The 27,006-nt window shown below is 34.2% G+C and overlaps 1 protein-coding gene across 2 annotated transcripts in view; it reads right to left on the bottom strand.

The window, feature by feature from the left end:
- The window catches only part of R3hcc1l (R3H domain and coiled-coil containing 1 like), an 80,508-nt gene that overhangs the window by 3,606 nt on the left and 49,896 nt on the right, over nt 1–27,006 (bottom strand). For both annotated transcript variants that reach the window (XM_076834472.1, XM_076834473.1), the window contains exons 3-7: nt 23,575–25,377; nt 13,182–13,357; nt 7,992–8,062; nt 6,138–6,233; nt 5,530–5,670 (exon numbers count right to left, since the gene is read on the bottom strand). In XM_076834472.1, coding sequence (XP_076690587.1) covers nt 5,530–5,670; nt 6,138–6,233; nt 7,992–8,062; nt 13,182–13,357; nt 23,575–25,362 — 2,272 coding nt within the window. In that variant the 5' untranslated portion in view covers nt 25,363–25,377. The remainder of the gene's footprint in view (nt 1–5,529; nt 5,671–6,137; nt 6,234–7,991; nt 8,063–13,181; nt 13,358–23,574; nt 25,378–27,006) is intronic.

Here is a 27,006-nt window from a genome sequence, read left to right as displayed (position 1 = left end):
AAACAAAGCCCAACAGCAACCATAAGGGCAAGTAACTAAGGGAGAATAGAAGATAAGCAGGAAATGATAAACCTAAAACATTCAGATAAACGTAGCCCTGAACACTTTTATTCTGTAGTATAATAAACTGACAAATTACTGTATTAAATGAATTGACTCAAAGCATGAGTGGTCAGTTAACTGCTTCTCACTGAGGGAATAGAAAGCATTGAAGATTGAAAAGGGCCAGTTTGGGTGTCATTTTTTTTTTTTTTTTAAATAAAGAAAAGGATTGTAAAGACTTTCAAAAATTACTTCTAAACCTAAGATAATTTATCACAAAATTCATTTGCAGCCACCTACAAAGTAAAAATCAATATGCTTTGTATAAGAATTTGATTGCCTTCTTGGATGGAGTGATAAACTTGTTACATCAAGGAGAAGTAATCAAAGTAACCCATTTTGGGGGTACTGGGAATTAAACCCAGGGGTGCTTAACTACTAAACCATGCCCACAGCCCTTTTTATTTTGAGACAGGGTCTCACTAAACTGTTTAGGGCCTCATTATATTGCCGAGGCTGGCCTCACATGTGATCCTCCTACATCAGTCTCCCAAATTTTGCTGGGATTACAGGCATCTGCCACCACACCTGGCTCTTCTAAGTAACCTTTTAACTTTAACAAGATTTTAGATTTTAAATTTACCAAGTATTTATATGATCATAAGTATACTAGAAATTATCATTCAGATCTCATAAGGAGGCATTGGATTCTGGACAGAATTTAGAAAGTAAGTTTATTAAACAGCAACTGACACCAAAAAATTGGAAAACACTGCCTCTCCGGAAAAAAAAAAAAAAAAAATCACATTAAAAAATACAGTTAGAAACAAAACAAACTTCAGACAAGAGAAAAAAAAGACACCAAGAAAAGTACCTGAAGGTCTAGTTAGGAGTCAACATCACAGCACTGTCCTTGGAAGGCAGAATAATGGAATGCCTACAAAGGTTATCAGAAAGTAGCAACTGTGCCTAAATTTGTTTTATTACAGTTGACTTAATAGAAAGATGGTTTTAAGGTCCTTAATGATTTAATTAATCAAACTAGGTGATCAACTGTTTAGCCTTTTAGTTTTGTGAACCAAAATATGGTCTTTTAGTACTAATTAATCATCTCCCCTAAGAGTAAAATGAAAATTATAAAGTAAAATTATAGCAGGCTTTGAAAATGAGAGGGCAGCTTGTTTTGAAAGGCAATGATATCTATCTTTAATTTCAGGTAGGTATCAAATGTTTGGATAAGTGAACATGAAAAAATTTTACATATATTCCTGAGTTCCATCTTATTTTAAAATGTGTTTTTTTATCGTTCAGTATGAATCAGTAGTTTAAAACACATGATTAAGTCAAACATAAAACACTCAAGGATGATCTATCCCTTTCATTTTCCACTCTTAGGGTAGCTCTGATTTGTTATGCACTCTGCCAAAGTAAAAAGATACTTTTCTCATGTTCAGAAACTATGTACTACTAAAGCTCTCTTCCTCCTAATATGCACAATGTGGTGTACTTTAAATGATTTGGGTATTTCCCTTTTCTTCAATTCTTTCAGAAGTAGCTTGTATTTATGAATCTGTTCTTCAAGGCATAGCTTTCTCATTAAAAGGGTAAGAAAAATCCAAGTAGGGTGGAAAATACTAGCAGGAAAAGCATTTAAAACTCAAAATGACAAATTTCAAACTCATTCATTAGGAGGGTTTCATATGCAGTGTTTAACTCTGGATTTTAGAAAAGAAAAATATAGAGGACTTACGAGTTCAGAGTAAAACCACAAGATTTATGAAGAAAAACTGAGGTAACCAATGTCATTATTCAGTCAGTGAATACGTTGAATTATCTTTTTATATCCTAGGCAACAGAACTCTTCCATATAGGAGATATAAAGCTGGAAGAGTATTACATAGTATTAATGAAAGTACCTACACCATGCTAATTCTGAACAACTGGAAGTGGTCATTTCAATACTCACCAAGAAACAATATAATGACCGATCAGCAATATTGTCATGTGTAATGGACATGACTAATTGTCATTACTTGGCTCTTATTTAGAATATTAAATTCTCATTAGTCATTTGAAAGAACAGTATCTTACATTTGTAAAGTACCTTGCTAAACATTTTTACATAGTTAAAAATTTTTTTTTAGTTATATATGGACACAATATCTTTATTTTTTTTTATTTATTTTCACGTGGTGCTGAGGATCCAACCCAGTGCCTCACATGTGCGAGGCAAGCACTCTGCCACTGAGGTACAATCCTAACCCCATTTTTACATATATTAACTTATATTGTACTTAAAAAATTCCCCCTGGTAAGGTAGGGAAAGCATTATTTTCACTTTATTGGAAAGTGGGGCAAATGACTAAGTTGCCTATGGCCACACAGCTAGTTAATGGGAAAATCTTTATTAGAATCCAGATTCCCTCATTCTTAAATGAGCTGCCCTTAATCTTTATAGTTAAAGGTTGTTCAAACACAATGGTGTGCACATGTTCTATATTTCTACCAAGGAAAAAAGTAGAGGAAACTGGTTTAAACTAAACTACCATGCAGTCTTTAAGTCAGACCAAAGGAAGATTTTTCTAACTGCAAAACTGCTAACCAGTACTAGAGATAACTAAAAAGAAGACTGGTTATATAAAATTCTCTGGTGATTAAAAACTTTTTTATATAATGTTTAGATACAAATGAATGTTTTAAGTCTCCAGAGAATTATGTATGTTTTTGTGTGTAATTTTTTTTTCCTGGGAGAAAAAAATGTCAATTGTCCTAAAAGTTCTTCAAAAGGGATTATAGTATTATAGGTACAGTGGGTTTTAATTAACAAGACCTATATTAAAGACTCTCATTTTACCAGGTGGTGAACTTAGGCAGTTACTTACCTTCTCAAAGTCAGTTCTAAACTGAAGATAATATCACTTATCACAAAATTATCATGAAACAATACCATCACAACAAGTTATACCGACTGTCTTGAATTTCCAGTCCCTTTTCATTAAAAAAACAAAACAAAACAAAACACACACACACACACCCCTTTTAATTTTGAAACGATAGGAAAATTGGAGGTATAATTCAATGGTAGAATGCTTGCCTAGTATATGCAAGGCTCTGAGAGGTCCAACCCCAACACAGTAAAAGAAGAGAAAAAAGAAGAAAGCAATAAGAGGAGAAACAATTGCTTCAAATATCTGAAAGTAGTCCATATTTTCTTCCTTACTCAAGACACATGTCTCCACTAGATTTTTAAGTCTTAAAGAGAAGAGGAATCAAACTATGCCTTCTAATTCTAAGGATGATGCTTGGCACAGGGTAGGTGCTCAGTGAATGCCAAATGGAGGTGATAGAGCATTACAGAAATTTTAAAATAAGAAGAGCAATGACAAAAAAAATCATGTACTGAAATCTATCCTGGATTCACTATATAATGACAATGCTACTATTATTAATAAAAACAGCAGCAGCTAATATTTATCACATACTTATTATAGACCTACTGATATAGCAGTGAGAATTTCTATAGTTTTCAAAGATGACTAAGTACTTTTCATGGATTATCTCATCTGATTTCCACTTTATGGAAGAGGAAACAGAGGCCTCCAGAGAGTATTCTGCCTTAGGTCACAGTTAATAAATGTCAGAGTTAAAGCATGGACCTAAGCAATCTGATTCCAGGATAATGTTATCCACTGTGTTGAACTGATTCCACTGATAAAGAGAATATAGGTTCTGCTTAATACCTAATCAAGGTTTATTTTTAATTTTCACAGGGAAAAATAAGAAATTAAGTAAGAAGCCATGTAGACAAGTACATGAGTATTGGCTCAATATAGAAAGATGCCAAAGAGAGACTCACCAGGAAATTTTCCATATGCATGTTCTCAGACATAAAGAATAGGAGAGCTCTGAAGCAAAATAAAGGAAGAGTCCTCTAAATCCATAAAGCCCCTGTTATCAATAGATAGGAGGAACCTATCACAAACAAAGACCTTCTTTAGAAAAGCAACAGGGTATTTAACCAACAGTCTCATTTTTAAATCATCACTGAAATGTCCTTTGTAAAGCAAGGCATTTAAAAACAAATACTTCCAATGGAGTTGCATGCTGATGTGCCTATAGAGAACTAAAGGGAAATACTCACAATGATATCTACGTGAAACAAATGCTGCAATATTTGTAGAGATACAGGTAATACTACAGTGACAGAAGCATGGTACATTGCTAAAGGATTACTATCTCCTTCTTCAGATACCACTGTTGTTACCCTATACTCATCTTCTGAGATAGATGAAGTTATCATGCAGAAGTCATTTTCCTCAGAGATAACCAATTAATACAGGGTTTAGGACACTGCACACTCTTCTTTAATCTAGTTCTATTATTGTCATATATAAAAACTAGGGGGAATCTTCTCCTGTTTCAATAGTTTGTAAGAAGCCTTGGAGTGAACAATGTATTGGGGGTCAAAATTAAAACTGCCTCATTATAATCATTAAGGTTTCAAAAATTATTTCAGTTCAACTCTGAAACTCTAGCACCTGCCATGACACACTCTGTCACTGGTTATCTGGCCAGTGCAGCTGAGAGTCTGAGAGCTGCCTGCTATCACCAAAGTAGAGTGGACAGGAAGTATTAATGGCCTTGTTAAGACTGGCAATAAACAAGCAGTCTGAAACTTCAATTCATTTAATGGAAAAATGAAGTTACTTTTCAGTAAGTGGAATTTTCAGAATAAATTGCCTCCACAGATTCCACAGATCTGGAGCTAAGGCAATGAGAGTGTCTAAAGCCTGAAGGTTGATAAAAAGTACTTAAGTGCCAAGCCCAAGGCCTAAGTCTTTACATACAATTCAAAAGCCTATAAAGAGGAGATGCATTTTAACCTCAACTCCAAACTATAAGAAAAATCCTACTTATGGATCAGGGAAAATATTTTCTGAGAAATCTTAGGTACCAGAAAATCATTAGAAGACAGGTGAATCTAGATGTCCTCTAATTGAACCACTCAGGATGATCTTAAAAAGACACAACTTCCTCTTACACATATTACTACCAATGTTGATTGCTGATTTTTCCTTAATTTGTCTTTTACCTAAGACTGAAGCCATGTGATAACAGCATGGTAATTTCATGGCAATTACAGTCCAATGAAACCATGATAAACACGTTTTTCTGTCTGAGTAACTGAAATGTCTTCAGAGGAAAAGTTTTCTGAGTTTGGAGCAAAAACTGTAGGAAAAAGCCAAGAATGAGCTAACAATCTCTTGGAAAACAACAGTAGGAACATGGATTAGGGTGCCTTGGTGGATGGAATAGGAAACAAATCTTGATCCTTAAAATCTTCCTCCTGAATATAAGGCTTGAAAACAATTTCTCTACATGTGAGAGGCTTCTAGAAAATGGAAATGACAAAACAAACAAAACCCCACACATGCCTTACAGTGAACTGTAAGGGGACTAGAGAAGAACACTATTGCCTTAGCTCACCTCGGGCTGCTTGCAGTTTCTTTAGCTCTGCTTCCCGTTCTGTTTTGCTCTGTTTGCTTCGAACCCCAAGAGCACTGATAACTAACCTTCTGGCTAGGGCTGCTGAAGTCTCAGGTCGCTCCTTTGCTGGCTGGAGGAACTCTAAATGGAAGAAAGGGAGGAAGAAGGAGGGAGTAAGGAAAAGAAAGAACTGCAGCACCAAGTGATTTAACTCAGTTATTAACACACAAAATATACTAGCATCAAGCAGTAATTAATACAAGCCTGACAGATGACAGAGGAAATTAACATGGCAAAGCACAATCTTGGTTTCACTATCTGCATTAACATAATTTCTTACAGTGACTATCAAACAGCTAAAACAGACGTAAACTAGTTAAGGTTGACATCAGAAACTGGTTGCTGCATTGCTTTCAGGAAGTATCTCCCATTCTCCAAGTTACCATTCAGATGGCATATTTCCAACATAGTGGTTTTCTTTTGTCCTTAATTATACTTTCTTTAACATGAAAAATAGAAGTGATGTCTTTAGAACTCTGGATGGCATACTCGGCTGGAAAGAATAACATCACCATCACCAAGGAAAGAATTCAGAATTAAAAGCTCACCAGCATAAGCTCTAGCTTTGGCTTTGGCTGCTCTTGTGGCCTGTGACAAGGGCCTGATCTTCACCATCGTATGTTTAATACCCAGAGCATCACGAGCTGTAAGGAGGAATAAATATAAAGAAGATGTGAAGTGAAGTGATACAGAAGGAAATTTAGGACTAGTTCTTAGAATGTATTTCATAGATGTTACTTTTTTTCTTCAAAGCAAGAAATACATATAAGATATACACAATCTGTCAAGAATTAACTTTACATAAACTATGGCTCTATGACCAAATCCAGGCAACCCACCTGTTTTTGTAAATAAAATTTTATGAAACTGAGGCATGCCCATCTGTTTGCATATTGTTTGTTGCTGCTTTTTCTTGCTACAACAGCAGAGTTAAGTAGTGACAAAAAATTTCTGTCTCACAAAGCCTATAATTTAGTTTACTATTATTACTTATTTTATAAAATAAGTTTTTGAGCTCATGATCTAAGTGGTCCAGACATGAACCAGCCTTCCAACATCTCTAACTTCTCTGAATGTTTCTGCATCAGACCTATCATGAACTCCATGACACATGTGCAAAGGTCCAATCAAATATCCAAAAGTAGGTACTAAAGTTTCTCACTGGATAAGTTAAAGGAATACTTCAAATTAATTTGTCTGAGAAAAATAAATAAATACTATAAGATTCAGTGCCACTGTCTTCTTAAATCTCAATCTGTAATCTGTTCATGCACTATGTGCAAGTAACCCTGGAAGGAGTTGACTATCTCTCCAAATACCATTGAATAAGGTGAAAAGAGATAGGGGGAAAACAGGTATGCCTTAAAAATCTTTATCAATTCTGTTATCTATAGGAGCTGGCTGAGTAAAATACCAACTGTTTGGAATAGAGAAATTTAAAAAAAAGTAGCAGATGAAAATGGACAATAAGAAAGGGACACTGACATTAAAAAAACACAATTAACCCAATCAATAAATGGGCCAAGGACCTAACAGACACTTCTCAGATGATAATGTACAATCAAACAATAAACATATGAAAAAATGTTCAATATCTCTAGCAATTAGAGAAATGCAAATCAAAACCACTCTAAGATTTCATCTCACTCCTGTCAGAATGGCAGCTATTGACAAACAACAATCAGTGTTGGTGAGGATGTGGGGGAAAAGGTACACTCATACACTGTTGGTGGGACTGCAAATTGGTACAGCCAATATGGAAAGCAGTATGGAGATTTCTTGGAAAATTGGGAATGGAACGACCATTTGACCCAGCTATCCCTCTTCTCAGTCTACACCCAAAGGACTTAAAAACAGCATACTACAGAGACACAGCCACATCAATGTTTATAGCAGCACAATTCACAATAGCTAAACTGTGGAACCAACCTAGATGCCCTTCAATAGATGGATTTTAAAAAATGTGGCATATATACATAATGGAATATTACTTAGCAATAAAAGAGAATAAAATCATGGCATTTGCAGGTAAATGGGTAGAGTTAGAGAAGATAATGCTAAGTGAAGTTAGCCAATCCCAAATAACCAAATGCTAATGTATTCTTTGATATAAGGAGGCTGATTCATAGTGGGGTAGCAAGGGAGAATGGGAGGAATAGACGAACTCTAGAGGGGTGGGAGGGGAAGGGAGGAGGCATGGGGTTAGAAATGATGGTGGAACGTGATGATCATTATTATCCAAAGTACATGTATAAAGACACAAATTGGTGTGAATATATTATTATACAACCAAATATATGAAAAATTGTGCTCTATACGTGTAATAAGAATTGTAATGCCATTCTGCTGTCATATATAAAGTTTTTAAAAAAGGAACACTGAAATGGACTGGGTATAAATACCTGTAATTGGACTGGAGAATACTCCTAGGGCATGTGTATCATCCACCCATTTAATATCAAATCCTTTCTTTCTGTAACAACAACAAAAAAAAATTATTTCTTAAAATAAATTTTCTTTTTGTGAAACATCTTTTAAATAGAGTTGTATAAAACATTTCATGAGAAAGAAACACTCAATGAGAATACAGGTGGAATGGAGATAATGACAAAAAATAGTTTGGAGGACAGAAGAAGTCATTGAATTTTAAAAGCAATAATACCATCATAAAGAATTATCTCGGAGTATTTTATATCCCCAGCCATTTTATAGACATCAACTAATTAATCCTCACAAGTCTCTTGGGGAGTTAAAGTATTTAGTGCCCTATTTATAGGAGCTGTTCTTATGGGGAGAGAATGAGAAAAGATGTAAAGAGCAAGCAGGAAAGGTAGAATAATATAAGAGGAGGAAGAAGTAGTCAGAAGGTCACCTAGATTTAATGCAAATACAAACTCTGCCACAAGTAGTAGGCAGAGGAGGGTATTATGCAAGATGTCATTAAAATTCTAAAATAAGGAAGTAATGGGCAAAAAGACAGCTATAATCATATAGCTTACAAATTCTCTTTTTACTTGTAGAAGGGAGGTAAGAAAGAATATAGGAAAGATGGTGGCAACATCAGAAAAATTGAGAAAAAAGAAATCATGGTAAGAAATATCAAACCAGGTTACAATCAAAAGAATGAACATTTACAGACTAGAAAAGTACTTTTATTTTGGAACAGACCTACATAGTGCACACAAAGAATATCAAAATGATGACATACACTTCATATTTTTTTCATCTAGAAGCTGTTTGTAGAATCAATAAAGGCTCATTGGAAAGAACATGGGTTTTGAGGGTCAAGCATAAATAGATTCAATGTTTCCACCATGAGACCATGGACCATCTCTCAAGGCTAGGTCTGCTCATCTGTAAATGTAAATGCAGTATCTTTGTCACTGAGTTGTGAAAACGGAAATGAGATCATCCCTGACAAAACCAAGAACGTGGCGCTTAGCACTCAGTGGGCATCTTATAAATGAATGATGTACATTATTATTATTAATAGCAATGATCATCAGAAAGATTATTAACACTGATGAAGACAATAATGAAAATATGAAGCTGGCACTGGTATCTGACTGAGGCATTTGCCCCATGACCCCTTTTAAAAAATTTTTATGAAAATATAAAAAAAATTGCTTAAATATTTTCCTTCTTTAATGAATCAAAAAAAAAATTCCTTTAAGGGAAAATGAATAAAGAATGCTTTGAAGATTAGTCAGAGAATTTCCTGAATAAAGGTAAGATTAACCATGGCATAAAATGACCACAAGGGTTGAAAACTGAAAAAGTTCAATAGTAAATCTATATTATAAGATAGTTTACAAAACAGATGAATTTTGAAGGGCTTTTCAGACTTTGAGATTTCATAATCCTTAAAATTCTTCTTTTTTGGGGGAATAATTTTGGATTTGACAGAAAAAATGGTTTTATAGGTAAGATTAGGAAGAAACAAAACAAAGGAAAGAATTCAATTCACAAGAATTAATTATTTTTGAGGAAATTCTAGACATCAACAAAATGATCTTTGGTTTTACAAACTGTTACTATTAATGACAATCTAAGGTAGTTCTAATTTGGACTTTCATTGACTTCTGATACTGGGTCTTAACATGATTGCAATCAATTAAATTGACTGACCTATACTACCCATTTAGAGTCAGGTTTATGCCAGAGAGTAACTGTCCCGCAGGATCCATTTATCCCTTCTTTCTTTCAGTTACAGAACCAGAGATCGCCCCCAGCCAAGTTTAACTGATTAAACAAGCATGTAGCTGCTTGCTGGTTTTGTGCATTCTATAATTTTATGTAAAAACCAAATGTTTGTTTTTATAAATAAATAAATATAAAATAAAGTTTTATTTTATATTTTACAGCTACATTCACTTGTTTACATATTGTGTATGCTGCTTGTAAATAAACAATATAGCATCACCTAAAATATTTACTATCTAGTCCTTTAAGAAAGTCTTAGGTACTTTACCCTAATGTATAATCTTATGAATTCTAGATGTAAATAAATTGAATTTTAAACTTATAACATCAGACAACAGTCTTGACACATATTTAATATGAGTATTGAAATATTAAAGTGTTTACTTCTTGATATTGACTTTTCTCAAGACCCTGACCATCTTTATCACAATAACTCTTTTCCTGGATTACCTCTTTATTCCTATAGCGTAATTTTTTCTTGTAAGCTAGATTACAGAGGTATACTTCTTACTCCTTTATCTTTTCCCTCATGTCCCCCCAGCCCCACTTTTATAGTACTAGGGATTGAATCCCAGTCTTTCATGTGGTAGGCAAGCACTCTACCTCTGAGCTATATCCCCAACCCTATTTACTGTATTTTATCTTTTTTGAGACAATCGAAGATGCCCAGGCTAGCCCCAAACTTGCAATTCTCCTGCCTCAGACTCCTGAGTAGCTGGGATTACAAGTATACATTATCTCTTCCAGCTATCTTCTCCTATAAATATATCAACTATATGCATATCAAGAGTTAGCATAAATGTTCTCAGCTAGACTTAATATTTTCATCACATAATTTAAATTATAATAAATCTATATAATATGAATGTTAAGAATAGTTGTATCTATAAAAACTGTTGAATGCTTTTGAAGACTAAAGAAAGGTAAAGTCACTAAGGAAAAAAAAAACTATTATCAATTATGTTTGGGTAAAAAGAGTTATAAAAGAAAGTTTAGTCTATAAAGAATACACACTTAGGTAACTATGAAGATATAAAGTTCTTGCTTCACTTTAAAGAAATCAAATTATAAATTGCAGATGAGGCATTATGAGAGTGACTTAAAGGAAAGAACTCTTTTATCAACACATCAATGACTTAAAAGGCTGGTGGGGTGGGGGGTTGGAACCACATCAAAAGACTGGCAAGTGAGTGAATTCCATAAATGGAATTTATGTATTAAATTAAAATAATTGTGACATATAAAAATTTTTTAAAAACATTCTCCATTTAACTATTTCTAAGTGGCCAGAAAAACCTCAAATCAATAATTTAATTTAGAGGTCTCCAAGTGTCCTTGGCACTTGGCAGGAAAAAACACATCCTTCTCAGGAGAAATCCTCTTCTTTCATTGTAGGCCTCAATTCCCATAAATAAAATTCTAAGAATTATTAGCATACAGTAAAAAATAACTAAGACACATGCCCCCCTGCAAAAAAAAAAAAAAAAAAGTAAAGAAAGTCATTGTGAGCAAAGATTTGCAGAAACAAAGATACTAAAACAGGGGCTGTGGGTATAGTTCAGTGGTAGAGAACTTGCCTAGCATAAGCAAGATCCAGGTTCAATCCCCAGTACCACCAAAAGAAAGATAACAAAAATTGAACTAAAAGGACTTCAGGTAAAGTAAAACTATATGTCAAACTTTAGGTTAAAAAACACTTCAGAACATTTACATACTTAATATTACATTTAATGTCCTTAAAATGAAAAAAAAATTGGAAGTATTTGGAGAAAACAAACTATGAAAAAATGAAGATGCAACCGGGTATGATAATGTATGTCTGTACTCCCAGCAACTCAGGATGCTGAAGCAGGAAGAGGCCAGTCAAGGTAAAACTCTGGTCTCAAAACAAAAAATAAAAAGGTCTGGGATGTAGCTCAGTTTGTGAGGCCCTAGGTTCAACCCCCCAGAACTGCAATCAAACAATCAAAAAAGTAAATTTTAAAAATGCCATGTAGATTTAGAAAAATGAAAAATTTTGAGAACTGGAAAAAATAATAAATAAAATTTTAAAACATAATTGATATACTAAATAGCAATTAAAGCATAACTAAAAAAATGAGTGACCTGGAAACTAAAACTAAAGGAATTATTCAGAATGCAACAAACAGCATATGAAAGAAGTAGCATAAGGATTAAATGAGAAGGTCTAATATATATGTAATTGGCAGCATATTAGAGGAAGTAAAAGAAAGACTGGAGTAAAGGTAATATTTGAAGAGATGATTTCTACTCCAAAAGTTCTCCAAAATAAATGAAAAACACTAATCCACTGATTAAATAAGTCCAAATAATATAAACTCAGGATAAATAAAAAGAAACCTACATCACTACATCACAGTGAAGATGAAGAATAACAAAAACAAAGAGAAACTCTTTTTTTGGGCAGGGTAGGGGCGGTGGGAACCAGGGATTGAACTTAGGGGCACTCAACCACTGAATCCAGCTGTATTCTGTATTTTTTTTTTTTTTATCTAGACAACTCGGTCTCACCGAGTTGCTTAGCACCTCACTTTTAAGAGCATGCAAAGGGAAAAGAAAAATCACAAGCAGAAGTGACAGTTGTCAAAATGTCAGCTGACTTATCATTAAGAGGAAGTCAGAAGACAGTAGAACATCTTCAAATTTCTGAGAGAAAAATAAATTGACAATGTAGAATTCTATATCCAGCCAAAATATCTTTCAAGAATGAAGTTAATAATTTCGGATGGAAGATACAAATGATACCGTAAGGAGATAAATCTAAATGCTGATATATAAAATAAAAACAATGTCAAAAGGAACTTAGAGAAAAAACAAAAAGGAATTAAACAGTCATAATAAGTTGAGGAAGGGAGAAGTGGGAAATCGAATCAAAAGTTCTTATAGTGTTTAGATGAGGACGGAAAATTTGCTTTAGCCACTGATAAATTAAACATGTATTTTATAATCTAAAGTAACCAAAGAATAGAAACTGATTATCATTAAAAAAAAAAAAAGGATAAGTAAACACATTGAAAAAAATGGTAAGTAAATATAAGATATATATTTGGACATAAATCCAAATATATCAAAATTACAATAAATATAAATGGGATATATGTACCATGAAGACAGTTTCACAAGTCAATGATGATGATCTTCTAAAATGATAAAATAGAGTTTAGAAAGGCTACCTGGCATTTTTAAAGAACTTAGAAGAGTAGTAGTTGGAAATAAAAGATATATAATGGACATGGATAATAAAATTAAAAAATCGGATGCTAAAATAAACAAAAGGGAATATGAAAACAAGATGATTTTTCAGAAGACACATTAAAAAGACTTCATCCCACTTTCCCTAATATCTGTAACCACTAACAAATACTTACTGGTAACTGCAGAAAACCCGTAGAAGGTCTTCTGTACGAAATTCTTGGGGGAAGTCATAAATTTCAATGACATGTGGAAACTCACATTCACTGAGATCAATATCAGGAACTTCATGGTTGTAATAATCAAATCTAGGTTCCTGGATGCTTTCCCTGTTCTTCATATTCCCTGATAACTAGGAGGAAGAAGCATATAAGTTACTGCTGACATCAAATCAAGGTATTATAAAATATCCTCCTATATATAAACAATTCTGATTCCTTGTCTCCAAGTTCCCGCTCTTTAACCTTTCACACTGTCTCTGTATTAATGTTATTCAGAATAGAATAATGACCAGATGTTTACCATCCAGTCTATGTTACAAACATGGGATAGCTGAAAAGGTGTTGAAATTCCAGCAGATGAACAATGCATGAATCTTGTACCTATCAACCAGTATGTGAGCAAACTCATCGAGGGGCTGGGGATGTAGATCAGTGATAGTGTTTATCTAGCATACAAGGCCCTCAGTTTAGTTCCCAGTACCACAAAGAAAGGAATTTGTTAAGACAAATGTAATTAATATAAGTAATTATACTAAAAAGCTTAAGAGTTACCTAAGGGATTTCTCACAACAGTGGGCTAGTGAAGGAAGTAATGATAATGCAAAGTATCTAAAATTCTACTATCCTATTAAAACTCTCTGTCACACATACACACACATACACACACACACACACACCAATCCTGAAGGCTATTAATTATTTCACACTAAAACAGAAGGGGAAGGGAAAAGGAGGAAGTGGCAGTAAGACCATGACAATCACTGCTCACTCACTTGTTATAAGACCTAGATGCAACTACTTAGGGTATCTGCTCTTTGTTAATCAAAATTCTAACTAGCTCCTTTCAAGTTTTTCCTCTTTTAGGCTGTACCTCTTTTCTAATCAAATAAGGAAAATGAGAACTTACAATGCTAAGGATACATCTTCTCATCATGGAGAAGTGAAAAATAGATTTATTTTATTAGGGAGGAAGGAAGAAAAATATGAATTAGACAATACCAATAAAAGTATTTATTTCTGTAACTCCAGTTCCTTTTCTCTGCTTAGCCTCAGTTTTACATCTAAAAAATGAGAATAACAATATTATCTACACTTCATAGACAAGTATATGCACTAAATGAGATGATGTAGTAAATACTTACCATACTGCTTAGCATTCAAAAAAATGAATCTATTTTAACAAGTTTTAAAGTGCCAACTCTACCACATCCTAAAGCACCTAAAGTTAGTTCCACTCTACTTAAGAGGTAGAAGCAGGAAAAGACAGTTCCTTCCACTGTAATAAGAAAAAAAGATCAGCTGTTCTATAAAATTATTTTTTTTCCTTGAGTTCACAAGACAGCTGTTTGCCAGACAACCAAGGGAACTGAAACCCATAGAATGACAAGTTCTTCCAAGGAGAAACAGAAAACACAAATAGTTTTCCCTTTGGCAGACCATGGAAAGAAATGACCATCATAAAAGTGGACAAAAAGGTATCAGCTAAACTTTCAACAAATTCTTAAGTCTGGGGTAGCTAGTGTTAACATTTTAGAATTCAGAGCTCCACAGACAAGAGGAGTCTGCAGTCACTCGTCAATTCTTATGCCAGTATCACCCTATCACAGCCAGGCACGGAATAGATACTTAATATCTGTTGACTGGCTAAGAACTGTCACTGTACTAATGAGACTTATTCTCAGAAATAGCTTTTGTTTTAAAAATTATTTTAATCGTACCTACTTATGAGATGCAGTGTGATAATTTGACATATGTACGCAATGTTTAATAATAACATATGTATACAATGTTTAATAATAAAATCAAATTAACACTTCCATCATCTTAAACATTTAAATATATATTTTGATTAACACACAGCAATCATACATACAAGTACAGGGTGATCTTTCAATACAGGAATACAATGTGTATTGAACAAATCAGTGTAATTAACATTTCTATTTCCTTATTACTTTGTGTTTGGAGTCTTCAATCTCTAGTTATTCATAAAACATGTAATAGTTTATTATAAATTAGTCACCCACTATGTTGTGGAACACTAAAACTTACTACTTCTATCTAACTGTGTTTTTGGCACCTGTTATTCAACCTCCCTTTATTTCCTCTCCCCTGCTTTCTCAGCCTCTAGTAATCATTGGTCTACATTCAGACCAACTTTATTTTAGCAACCATATTTGAGAAAGAACACACACTGTCTTTCCATGTCTGACTTATGAAAGGATATCATTCTTATGGCTGAATAATATCCCATGGACAGTGTATAATTTCTTTTATTCATTTATCTGTTGATAGACATCTAGGCTGACTCCATATCTTAGTATTGTGAATGGTGCAGCAATTAACATGGATGTGCAGGTATCTCTTCGATATGATGTCATTTCCTTTTGATACATATCCAGAAGTGGGACAGTTGGATCTTACAGTTCAGAAATTACTTTTAATACTAACATTCCATTTTTTTAAAGTCTTGTGCAGTTCCATCTCTAATACAATATAAAGTTTTGGTTCCTAACCCTCATAGTTTTAAGTGGTATAACATAATGCAGCTGGCTCACATCTTAGAAGGTAGGAATAAGAACACTTTGTGAGTACTTTTAATTAAACTCAGTTTTAAAAAAAACCACAGTCATGGCTATACCAATTTAAATATGAGAGGCATCAGGGATAAGGACAATGAGACTTGATCATAAGTTGGTAGTTATAAAATCAATACAGCTGATTCAAAAGTTACTATTTATATGGAATTAACCCATACAATCAATTATGTAGCTTAGTTTATTCCATCCCTTTATTTCTATTTATTTCTTCTATACTTGTGACTACTTACCTGCCTGCTAATTAACAATTTTCTATTGAAGAAAATTCATTTAAAATTTTTTAAATTACTATAAACTTTGATAAAATTTTGGCTAGAGAACACTTAATTATAAACCAAAACATGGAAGCTTCTAGATTATTTGAATTTGAGTCTATCAAATTATTATTGAGAATAATAATTAATATTGAGAATAACTACCAAGAATCTCTCATGTTTGTTTATATTAATATAGTGAATAAATTTTACTCATTTAACTTTCTTATCTTTGGCAAACAGGGAAATAACATAACTTATTTAAAAGAAAAAGTATTTTAAATATTTTCAACTTTTTCATGACCTAAATTCAAAAACGTTCCCTAAAAAGAAGTTCCCTAAAAAAGACTGTGATACTATAGTGTATAATGTATGGCATAAGTTATATATCTAGTCTTATACTGCTATGAAAATAAATCCTTTTCAATAGGGGATAAATTCAGGCATTTCTACTCTAATATTTTATACATTAAGTGTAAAAGTAGATAAGATCTCTAATGTTTATCCCTATGTGCAAATAAAATTATCTAATATATCTAGGCTATGTTTCTACCAACCTTAACTAGAAACCAAGGTCAGAAATGCAAACTTCAGCTTCATAAAATTTCTGACCATAAAATTTCTGTCATACCACGTGTCACCTAGAGATGTCTCTAGAATAGACATCAACAATATCTCTGATTATCATCAGTAGGTTATTCTCAAGGCTTAAGACAAAGGCATAGGCAAGAAAGGGGAAAGTGAGAGAATCAGAAAAAATAGGAAACAAGAAGAAAAGAGCTACAATACTGACACATGTATACTGACTGTCCCAAATGTTTCAGATAATCATTTACTGATAATAGTGTCAGAGAACAAATTTGAGAGACTAGTCCTTTCACATGAATGATAGTATATGGTACATGAATTATAAGAAGAGACCAAGTAAATATACTGAACCAACATAAACTTGGACCTGGCTCCTATTCAGACAGGTTAACATGGCAGACCAACCTTGGCATTCTTGGCAAGATGCTATACATATTCACTAACCGTGCAAACACTATAGTAGAATAGATTATATTTAAAATTAAGAGAAAGATTGAGAAGGCAGAAAAACATCTGCTTCTTTCCTCCTCTTCCCAAAATACTTGAAAGGACTAGATGAAGAAATATTACTGATGAAGAAGAATGGTAAGACTAGAGTAGGCTGGAACAGTAAAATGAAATCAAACACAGGAATGCTAAAAAGTTTGAATCTTACAAACTAGTCCTGCTGGTTTTACTCAAGTAACTGATAGGATATTCAGTGACAAAAGCTGTCTATAAGACATAAGAAAAACTGCAAAGCAGACAAAGACGGAATTTATTGTCATTCTGTTCCTTGCTTGATTTTTATGGGCCCTGATCCACTTTTTCCTTATGCTACCTTGAGCTACCTATAAAGGCCTCATATGCGGGCCTGTTTTCTCTTAACAGATTTATCCTTCTTAATTACTTAAGAAAGTATTAGTCCCTTGCTATCTATCCTTCTCAGCAACAGGTAATAGATATGTACCTCTGACCTTCAATAGCAGACTCAGACGCACTGGTTTAAGAAGCAAGCCATTCTTGACCCAGGCAAGAAATATAATAGCATGACCCACAATCTGAAGGATCAGAAATTTAGTCTTGCTGTTTTAAGCCTGGTATCCTGTATATCTGGGTATCCTTTGGGTTTTTCTTTAATAATCTCAGCCTCTGGCCAATCTACACTGAATAGTACTTACATTCCCTCTGTACTGATTCTAGGCCTTATTGTAAACTTATATCTTCCCACACTCCAACCCCAATCATCACAACAAACAAGAATTCTGAATTTGAGTATATTTAGACTGTAGGCTATCCATTTTAGCAGTCAGGCCTAAAAACCTGGTCCTCCTTTCCTTTTTAGCACTCTTTTTGAAATCCCTGCCAACAGAATAACCAGCATATTAGTATCTTATGATACAAAATGATAAAATTAATTCAAATCAAAGTATAGATAAGATTTAAATCTCCGAAAAATATGTTTTTGCCTTTAACCAAAGTTTTTAACATGAGCAAATCTTTAATTTTTGGTTAGAACTGCTGTTGTCTGCTTTTTCCTGACCAGGGTAGGGCATATATTCTGGTTTTCTATATAGACCCTAGCCTTCTCCCTCCCCACTATTGTCAAGAAACAGGTAATAAATTAAATAGAATAAACATTATGAGTTACATCATTTACTATTCCTCTTCCACCTGCCCCAACTATGCCCCACATACCACATCTCATGGAGTTCACTGAAACAAAAGCAACGCTAAAGACAGGACAAAGCACATCAGCAATCTCTGAAGCTTCAGAAAAGGATCCTTAAATAAAAGCCTCCATTGTGTTGACAATAGAGGCCCCAAACTTTTGACTTTTCTTTAGTTTTAAAAGGGAACTAGAATTAAAATGCAGACATGTATGCTGACTCAGAAGAAAAAATATTATGAAACAAATCTAATAGTTCAAAAGGTAGATTTTTATTTTTAGCAGTCACCTAGCTTTAAAAAAAAAAAAACAAAACAATGGAATCTTCTTAATGTTCTCTTTCTGTATGAACCAGAGGTCGAGCTATCATTCACTAATGGATTGAACAACAGAATGCAAGAATCAATCAGATTTTTCACTGGATGGCCCAAGTGACTTCATTAAAATACACAGGATCTGGAAGATAAGTCCATAAATCCCCACACTAAGGCAGTCAATTGTATATCAATTCAAAAATTTTTATAAAAATGTGAACTATGAATCTATTAAAATGAACTGAAACATACACTGAAACTGCATACTTTATTCATTTTTCCTGTAAACGAAATTGTGCAAAAATAGTCCATTAATTTTAAAAAATTAGGAATACAAAAAAATACAGAATGAGAATTACAATCATAATCTCTTTTTTTTAAATCCAATTTGTTCCATCATCCTAGATAGGCAACATCTGTAAAAACTTAAACTAAGCAACAAATATACCACTTGTGGTAAATTAGAAACAATTATTATGTTCACAGAATTGAAAGCTTGTGACTCAATGGGTTAACCCATTGTTGTCACCAACATGAAACTATGCCAACCAGTTTATTATCCTGGGGGGATTTAATCTCCTTTTGGAGCTGCTATTTATGTCACTCATCAGACAACCAAACAGTTTTAGTACATCCTTTTTTAAAAAAAAAAAAAAATTTATTTTATTTTTTTTAGTTTTGGTGGACACAAATCTTTATTTTTTATTTTTATGTGGTGCTGAGGATCGAACCCAGTGTCTCATGCATGCTAGGCAAGCACTCTACCACTGAGCCACAATCCCAGCCCTAGTATATCCTTTATATGGTTGTTTTATATTAATTACCATTCAGACTGCCATATGATTATGTAGTCATTTGGTTACATATTGTCTCTTCAAATAATATAAACACCTTTAGAGGAAAGGCTGGCATGTAGCACAATGCCTTTAGTATAGGGTTTTATTGTTGTTGTTGTTGTTTACAATTTATAGTTTGTCAAACTCTTAAGTGCTCAGTATTTGCTATTCAGCTGAAAAGCAATCAGATGCCAACTACTTATAAGGCCTCCAGGGGAGGGTATACAAAGGGCTTTCCTCCCTTTGTATTTCATATAATTTGCTTTAAGTGATTGGTTACCAATTTTTCCTATTTTGGGTTTTCCACTTAAAAATGGACACTTTTGCAGAAGATAGAGAAAGTGGGCGTGAGAATGTAAGTACACATAGAAAAGAAAGATGGGTAGGGAATGGGTACTATTACTTTACTTTTCTTCCTCATGGTTTCACAATGTTAGTGGTTTTCAGTAATAAAAGGATTTTTCCAAATGGAAGCCTTTAAAGTACAGTAGTACCTCTATCTAAAAACTCAAAATTAATTAATTAACTAAATAATTAATAAAACAAACTCAAATCAAGATGTTTAGCTAATAAGGAGCCAGATGCTAATACTGATCATCAGTTGATAAGTGTTACGTTGCTGGTACCCCCACAAGCTCTCCCACCATATATATATCTGCTGGTCAATACTGGAAGTGGCAAGGACTATCAAAGTTTTCTCTATGGAACAATAAATTCCTGTGATCCTGTACCAAGTTTTTGGAGGGTTAAAAGAAGTCATGTCAACAACATCTCCTTTATCAATTACCAACTTAACTTTCTGGGCATTCCATATCACGGCTTTTAGAGATATGGGTGATCTCTAGAGACTCTGATCCAGAGTTTCAGTTCGGGGAGTTTAATAATGGCTTAACTAAGCTCTACCCCCCTTTGTCAGTTTTAGAAGTTCAAATATCACAGGAAATTGCTTTACAATAGTTGCCACAACATACTCTACAGTATAACTTCCCACCTATTAGAAGTATTAGATATGACTCCATAGTTTAGCCATTATCAAGAAAAACATAGGCCAGTTGGGAAAATTGCGCAAACTTCTTGAGTTTTGAAAAATTTTAATGTAGGCATTCTAGTATATATGGAGCAATATAAATAATAAACTAAGAGTAAAACTCACCAAAGGGCTATTAATGTTAATGGATCTGTGACATCTTTTAATAACATTACTATTATTACATTTTCTAAAACTTAAAGCAGAAGAGAACCCAGTTTGGAACTGGATGTGCTACCTGCAGTCTACCCAACTCCCTCTTTTCTGCTTTCATCCATCCTCATCCCTCAACAGAAACTTCACTCCATCTCCAAAGACATTCAGGCACTGGCTATCTTCATCTTCTGAATGCTACATACTCTGTTTTCATGCCATTCCCAGCTTTAAGTCATGACAATGTTCTCTCTAACTATTATTATGCTCCTTAAGTACTGAGTTGTTACCTAAATTATTTTTTTCACCTAGACCTGAAAAACTGAGTTGTACATCTGATCTCTTCCCTCTAGTATACAAGTAATTTCAAGCCCCTGGTAGTCACCCTAAAAAAAAAAAAAGAGAGCCCAAGTTCTGCCCCATTATCTCCATCTGTTCAATAAATATTTGCTGAATAAAAAATGTGTAAAATGCTCTGCATGCCATGCCTTTCTAATGCAGGAAGGTGTTCCTTCTCTCCTATATATACATGTGCTCTCTACTCAGGAAGCCCTTTTGTCAATACTGCTTCCTTTCTTAACTAAGTCCTCTTCCAATGCTTTGACCTTTAATAACTTCTCTATATTCACCCAACTTCCTCCATTATTGGTATTTTTTTTTTTAACCTGATTTGGATCTCAAAAGTCTGCCTAACAGTGATTTTCTAACTCTCACAAGATAACATGGAAGAAAAGTTGTCTTCAGAGAAGAGTCCAAAGAGTTCCCAGAGAGAAGGGGATAACTCAACTCAGGACTAGGAGAAGTCTTAGCTATGTAGCACCAGTCAGAACACACGTTTATTTTAAAAAGTAAATACACATTCAAGAGAGAACTTGGGCCATCTTAAGAATGAGAGATACATTTTGGGAGTCTCCAGCTCTTCTTTTAAAAGAAATTTGCTGAGGGGTAGGTATGAGAAGGATGTAGAGTGATCTCAAGATTGTTATGGTGGTCTGGTCATTTTCAGTATCCTTAGGATGGCGTGGTCTCTATTATCTGACCAATAGGTAACACAGGAAAGTTTCTTAAAATGTCAAAAGAATGAGCTGGGACTGCTTGGTCAGTTCTGTTCAACAAGTTGGCCTCTTTAGTTTCATGTGGCTCTTTCACAGGCAAATGGTAATTTTTCTATACTTATATACTTTTCTAGTTTAATTCTCAGACAAAAGGATCATCACTTAGAATGTAAAAGTCTCTTTGGAATGGTTCAAACAAAACCCTTCAGGTGGAGAAATGATCTGGTAGAAAGAATGTAAATGATGGATTTAAGACAGAACTAGACTAAAATCTCAATTCTGCCTTTCCTAAAGGTATGATCTCTAAGCTTAAATGTTTTCATTAGCGTGTACAACGGCACACACCTGTAATCCCAGCAGCTTGGGAGGCTGAGATAGGAGGACCATGAGTTCAAAGCCAACCTCAGCAATCCATGAGGCCCTCAGCAATTCAGTGACACCAGTCTCTAAATAAAATATGAAATAGGGTTGGGAAAGTAGCTCAGTAGTCAAGTGCTCCTGAGTTCAATCCCCAGTGCCCCTCTGCAAAATGTCTTCATTTATATAAGTGGGAATGTTACAGGGAAATCATTTTATCCCCTCCTGGCAAAGGTTATGTGAACCCATAATAAGAAAAAAAAGAAGTGGTTTTACTATTTTTACCCTTCTCTTCTCTACTTCCTTTCCTTCAAAGTGTCTAACAACATTCCAACATCCACTAGAAAGATAAATATGAATAACAGTTGTAATTCTCCTTCCCCCAAATGAGTTCATGTAAAACACACAGGCAAAATCTCACTGAAAGTTTCCCTCTGTCTTTCCTAAATGCACAGCTTGAATCCATTATTCTGTTTATGCAATAAGATCTCTTAGAAGTTGGCTATTACAAATACAGCTCAATTCTGTGTGTTAAATTTTAAATATCTATCAAGATACTCTTTTCTCAATATACAATCCTATTAGGTTACTGCAGAAAACATTAAATTGAATGTGAATGAATGTGTCAACACACACAAATGTCTTATCAAAATTACCTCCAAAGAAATGTAAATCAAAAACACTCTAAGAGTTCATCTTACTCCAGTCAGAATGGCATCTATCAAGAATACAAGCAAGAATAAATGCTGGTGAGGATGTGGGGAAAAAAGGTATATTCAATACATTGCTAGTGGAACTGCAAATTGGTGCAACCATTACAGAAAGCAGTATGAACATTCCTTACAAAACTTGGAGTGGAACCACTATTTGACCCAGCTATCCTACTCCTTGATTTATACCCAAAGGATTTAAAATCAGCATACTTCAGTGACGCAGCCACATCAATGTTTAAAGCAGCTCAACTCACAACAGCTAAACTATGGAACTAACCTAGGTGCCCTTCAACAGATGAATGGACAAAGAAAATGAGGTATATGTATATACACAATGGACTATTAGCCAGCCTTTAAGAATAAAATTATGGTATTTGCCAGTAAATGGATGAAACTAGAGACTATTGTGCTAAGTGAAATAAGTCAATCCCAAAAAAAACAAAGGCTGAATGTTTTCTCTGATATATGGATGCTAATTCATAATTAAGGGGGTAGGGGGGTAGGGAAGAAACAGGTACTGTGGAATAGACAGAGGGGAGTAAGAGAGGGGAGTAAGCAAGTGAGCAGGAAGGATAGTAGAATGAACTGGACATTATTACCCTAAGTGCATATATGATTATATGACCTGTGTGATTCTACATCATGTACAACCAGAAGAATCAGTTATACTCCATTTATGTATGTGTCAAAACGCTTTCTACTGTCATGTATAACTAATTAGAACCAATTTTTTAAAAATCTCCAAATCTAGGTTTTATCCAATTTATAGTGTCGGAGCATCAAGCAATTTCAATTAAACATACCTCTTGTAGAAGACGTGGATCCACGCAATCACCATCATCATTAAACATAGATTCCCAGCTCTCTTCAGTAGCAGTATTTCCCTCTATCTGAGAAGTTTCAGTTACGTTAAAATCCATGGATGTTTCCATAGATGATTCTCCACCAGGAACTGATACACCAAAGCCTATATTCTCTGAGTCATCCTGCTCTTTTGTTTTGAACTCTTCAGCAGTTCTTAGTTCATGTAATGCCTCTGTTATATCACCAATACTATCCAGATCATTGCCCAAGGCATTCTCTAAAAGTACTTTTGTCCCATTTGACAAACTGAGTTCAGAGTCCAAAAAAATGTTACAATTACTACCAGTAATCTTCTTTATAGGTAAGGAGGAAGCACAATCTGACAAGCTCTCTATCAACTTTCCTGTTGACTCTGTAAAACTAGATGAAATACTCTCAACATAAATATCAGAGCAAGCAGTCAGGCTGCTGAAATTTTCTGAGTCACTCTCACTTTTAGCATGAAAAGGAGATGCATCTTTACTTATATCTATATATTTTGAGAAACTATTTGTATTGCTACAAGTTTCATCAGCTAGTGTAACTCCAACTACACAAGGGCTGCTTACAGTTATATGATCATGTATGGCACCTGTAGTGTCCATCATACAAGACTTACTGGTAATGTCACCTATAATCTTGGAACCATTATCTGTATCTGTTTCATGACCAAGGACAACTATATCAGAAGGTTCACACTTTATACATAACTCATCAGCAGTACCGTTATTCTTCTCATACTCTCTAATCACTGCTGGATCCATAATGCCATTTGTGCTCTCTGACTTGCTGGCCATAGTCATTTTATGAGAGATGAGACCCACAGTCTCAGGAATGGAATCTATACCTTTCTGACACAAGATGAAATCTGTACCATTGGCTTTATCACCTATATTCTCAACTTCACAGTCTATACAAGTTTGATCAATGACACCATCTGGATTTCCAGGAACAGTAGGGATGCTTCCATTGCTGAGCTTCAGCATTCCATCTGATATTTGCAAACCTTCTAGTACAATTTCAGAATCAGAGCTTAGTTTTACTGGTACACTCATATTCTCAGGTTTCAATATAGTAGTAAAAACTCTAGGAAATTGGGATAGTATCTCTACAACATTGGCATCAGTTTCAATTCCGCTTTCTGAATCTCTGCCTTCAAAAGTCTCCCCACTTGATTCAAGTCTACTGAAGTTACATAAGTCTACATTCTGGAATGGTTGTTTCAGAACCTGAGCCTCGGTGATTTCTGAACAAGACTGTGATAGAAGTATCCCTTTATGTCCTGTCACAACTGTAGTTTGAACCTCCAAACACTCCACGCTCTTTGGTTGTCTTTGTAAAGGGGAAGTGGGTATAATCTCTGTATTTGGAACTCTTTGCTGATGTTCTGGGGATAATACTTCATTGGATTCTGTGGTTCCTCTCTTAGTACAAACCTTATCTTTTTTCCTTTTTTGAAGGTATGTATCTTTTCTTTTTGTTGAAGATTTTCTTCCTTCCCTATAACTATGCTCCTTTCTATCAGGATTAATACTTAATTGTTGAGCTCCAGGTTTGTCTCCAAAGATCTCCTTTTGGGACAGACAAACTTCTCTCTGTTCTTCTTTTATCACAGAATTAGAAGGACCACAGTTTTTTTCTTTATCACATGTATTGCGGAGTACTGTACCCCTTCGAGCTTTAGGTACATAAAGTGCCATGTCAGGCCTTTTGACTCGAACTCTACATCTCTCTGTTTCTTGCTGCATGGTACCAACTTAAATCTGAAAGAAAAGAGAGAGTGATTTAATTACCAAAAACTAATTACAATGTATTGAACTTAGAGATTCTAAAAGATTAGGTAGAGGACGTAGTAATCCATCCTGCAGAAATCCTCAAGTTTAAAAAGATAAAATAAAACCTGCCATAAAATAATTAATGCTATCAGGTGTACCACTAAGGATATTAAAAAAAAAAAAAAACTCTCATGAGATCATGAATTCTATACAAATACCTTTTTTTTGTATTCAATCTCTGAACCATTGAGCTCTACCTTCCAAATTCTTCTCTACATTTTTAACAAATAGTTTTGTCTTAAGCTGAATTAAAAAAAGATATATGAATCAGTAATTGCCACCTATCAAACACTCATAAACACAACCATTTTCATATTCTAGGAGCTTAGACTTTTATTTTGAAGAGTATACTCAAGAAGGATACCAAAAAGCCATATTTGTCAAATAAATAAAAAATAATTTTAAAGAGTAACTTGAATGTCAGCTATAAAATAAACAACAAATGAGGGAACATTTCCTACAGGAAATGGCTTTTGGCCTGTTTTTTTGTTTTGTTTTGATACTGGGGATTGAATCCAGGGTACTTTACCAATGAGCTACATTCTGGTTCTTTTCATTTTATTTAAGATTTTGAGACAGGGTCTCACTAAATTGTTGAGGCCAGCCTCAAACTCGCAAACTTTCTGCCTCAGCCTCCCAAATCACTGAGATTAGAGGCTTGTGCTATCATGCCCAATTTGAACTATAATTCTGTAGAAAGAAAAAGAAGAAAAGAAAAGGGCATTCAATTACCCTGACTTGATCATTACATATTGTCATACATACTGAAATCTCACACCTTCCCTCCAACATATGTACAATTCCTCTGTGTCAATTAAAAGTAAAAATATGCCAAGGTGGGGGGCATACAATTGTAATCCCAGTCTCTCAGGATGCTGAGGCAGGAAGATGGTGAGTTGGAGGCCAGTCTGGGCATTTTAGCAAAAATTCTATTTCAAAAGGAAAAGAAGAAAAGAAAGGGTTAGGGATGTAGCTCAGTGGTGGAGTATTTTTCTAGCAGATGCAAGGCCCTGGGTTCAATTCCTAGCACTACAAATAAACAAACAAACAAATAAATAAAAGGGGAAAGGTACTATTATTCTATTAAAGGTTAAGCATCTTTAATCCTAAAAAGTTCAAAATGCTCCAAAATTTTAAACCTATTGAGTTTCAGCAACTTGGTTTTGGATTTTGAAGTGTTTAGGATTTCAGATTTTTTCAGTTAGTGATGGTTAACCAATAAAGACAATACAAACATTTAAGAATCCGAAAAGCTCTGAAATCTGAAGCACTTCCAAGTCCCAATATTTCAGATAAAAAAAAAAAAAAAAAACTTAGCCCATAGCACTATTTAGTCAAGAGACCTACTACAAATCTTTGTTTCCAGCATAATAAAACAGATCCAGGTAAAATGAAGAAGGGTGGAGAACAATAGACAACTCACACTAGTACAAACTGCCTGGAATTGCTACCATGGCTGATCAAGAGAATTGAACAAGAAATTAAACAAAGGTTAAATAAACTTTATAAATATAAGGAATCATGCTAGGTAATTTCATGTTGAGTTATTCTTTAATC

The sequence above is a fragment of the Callospermophilus lateralis genome, chromosome 15 (genome assembly GCF_048772815.1).
Source record: "Callospermophilus lateralis isolate mCalLat2 chromosome 15, mCalLat2.hap1, whole genome shotgun sequence".
NCBI classification, from domain to species: domain Eukaryota; kingdom Metazoa; phylum Chordata; class Mammalia; order Rodentia; family Sciuridae; genus Callospermophilus; species Callospermophilus lateralis.
Note: the sequence above shows the minus strand (reverse complement) of the source record. Positions and strands in the feature narration are given on the sequence as shown.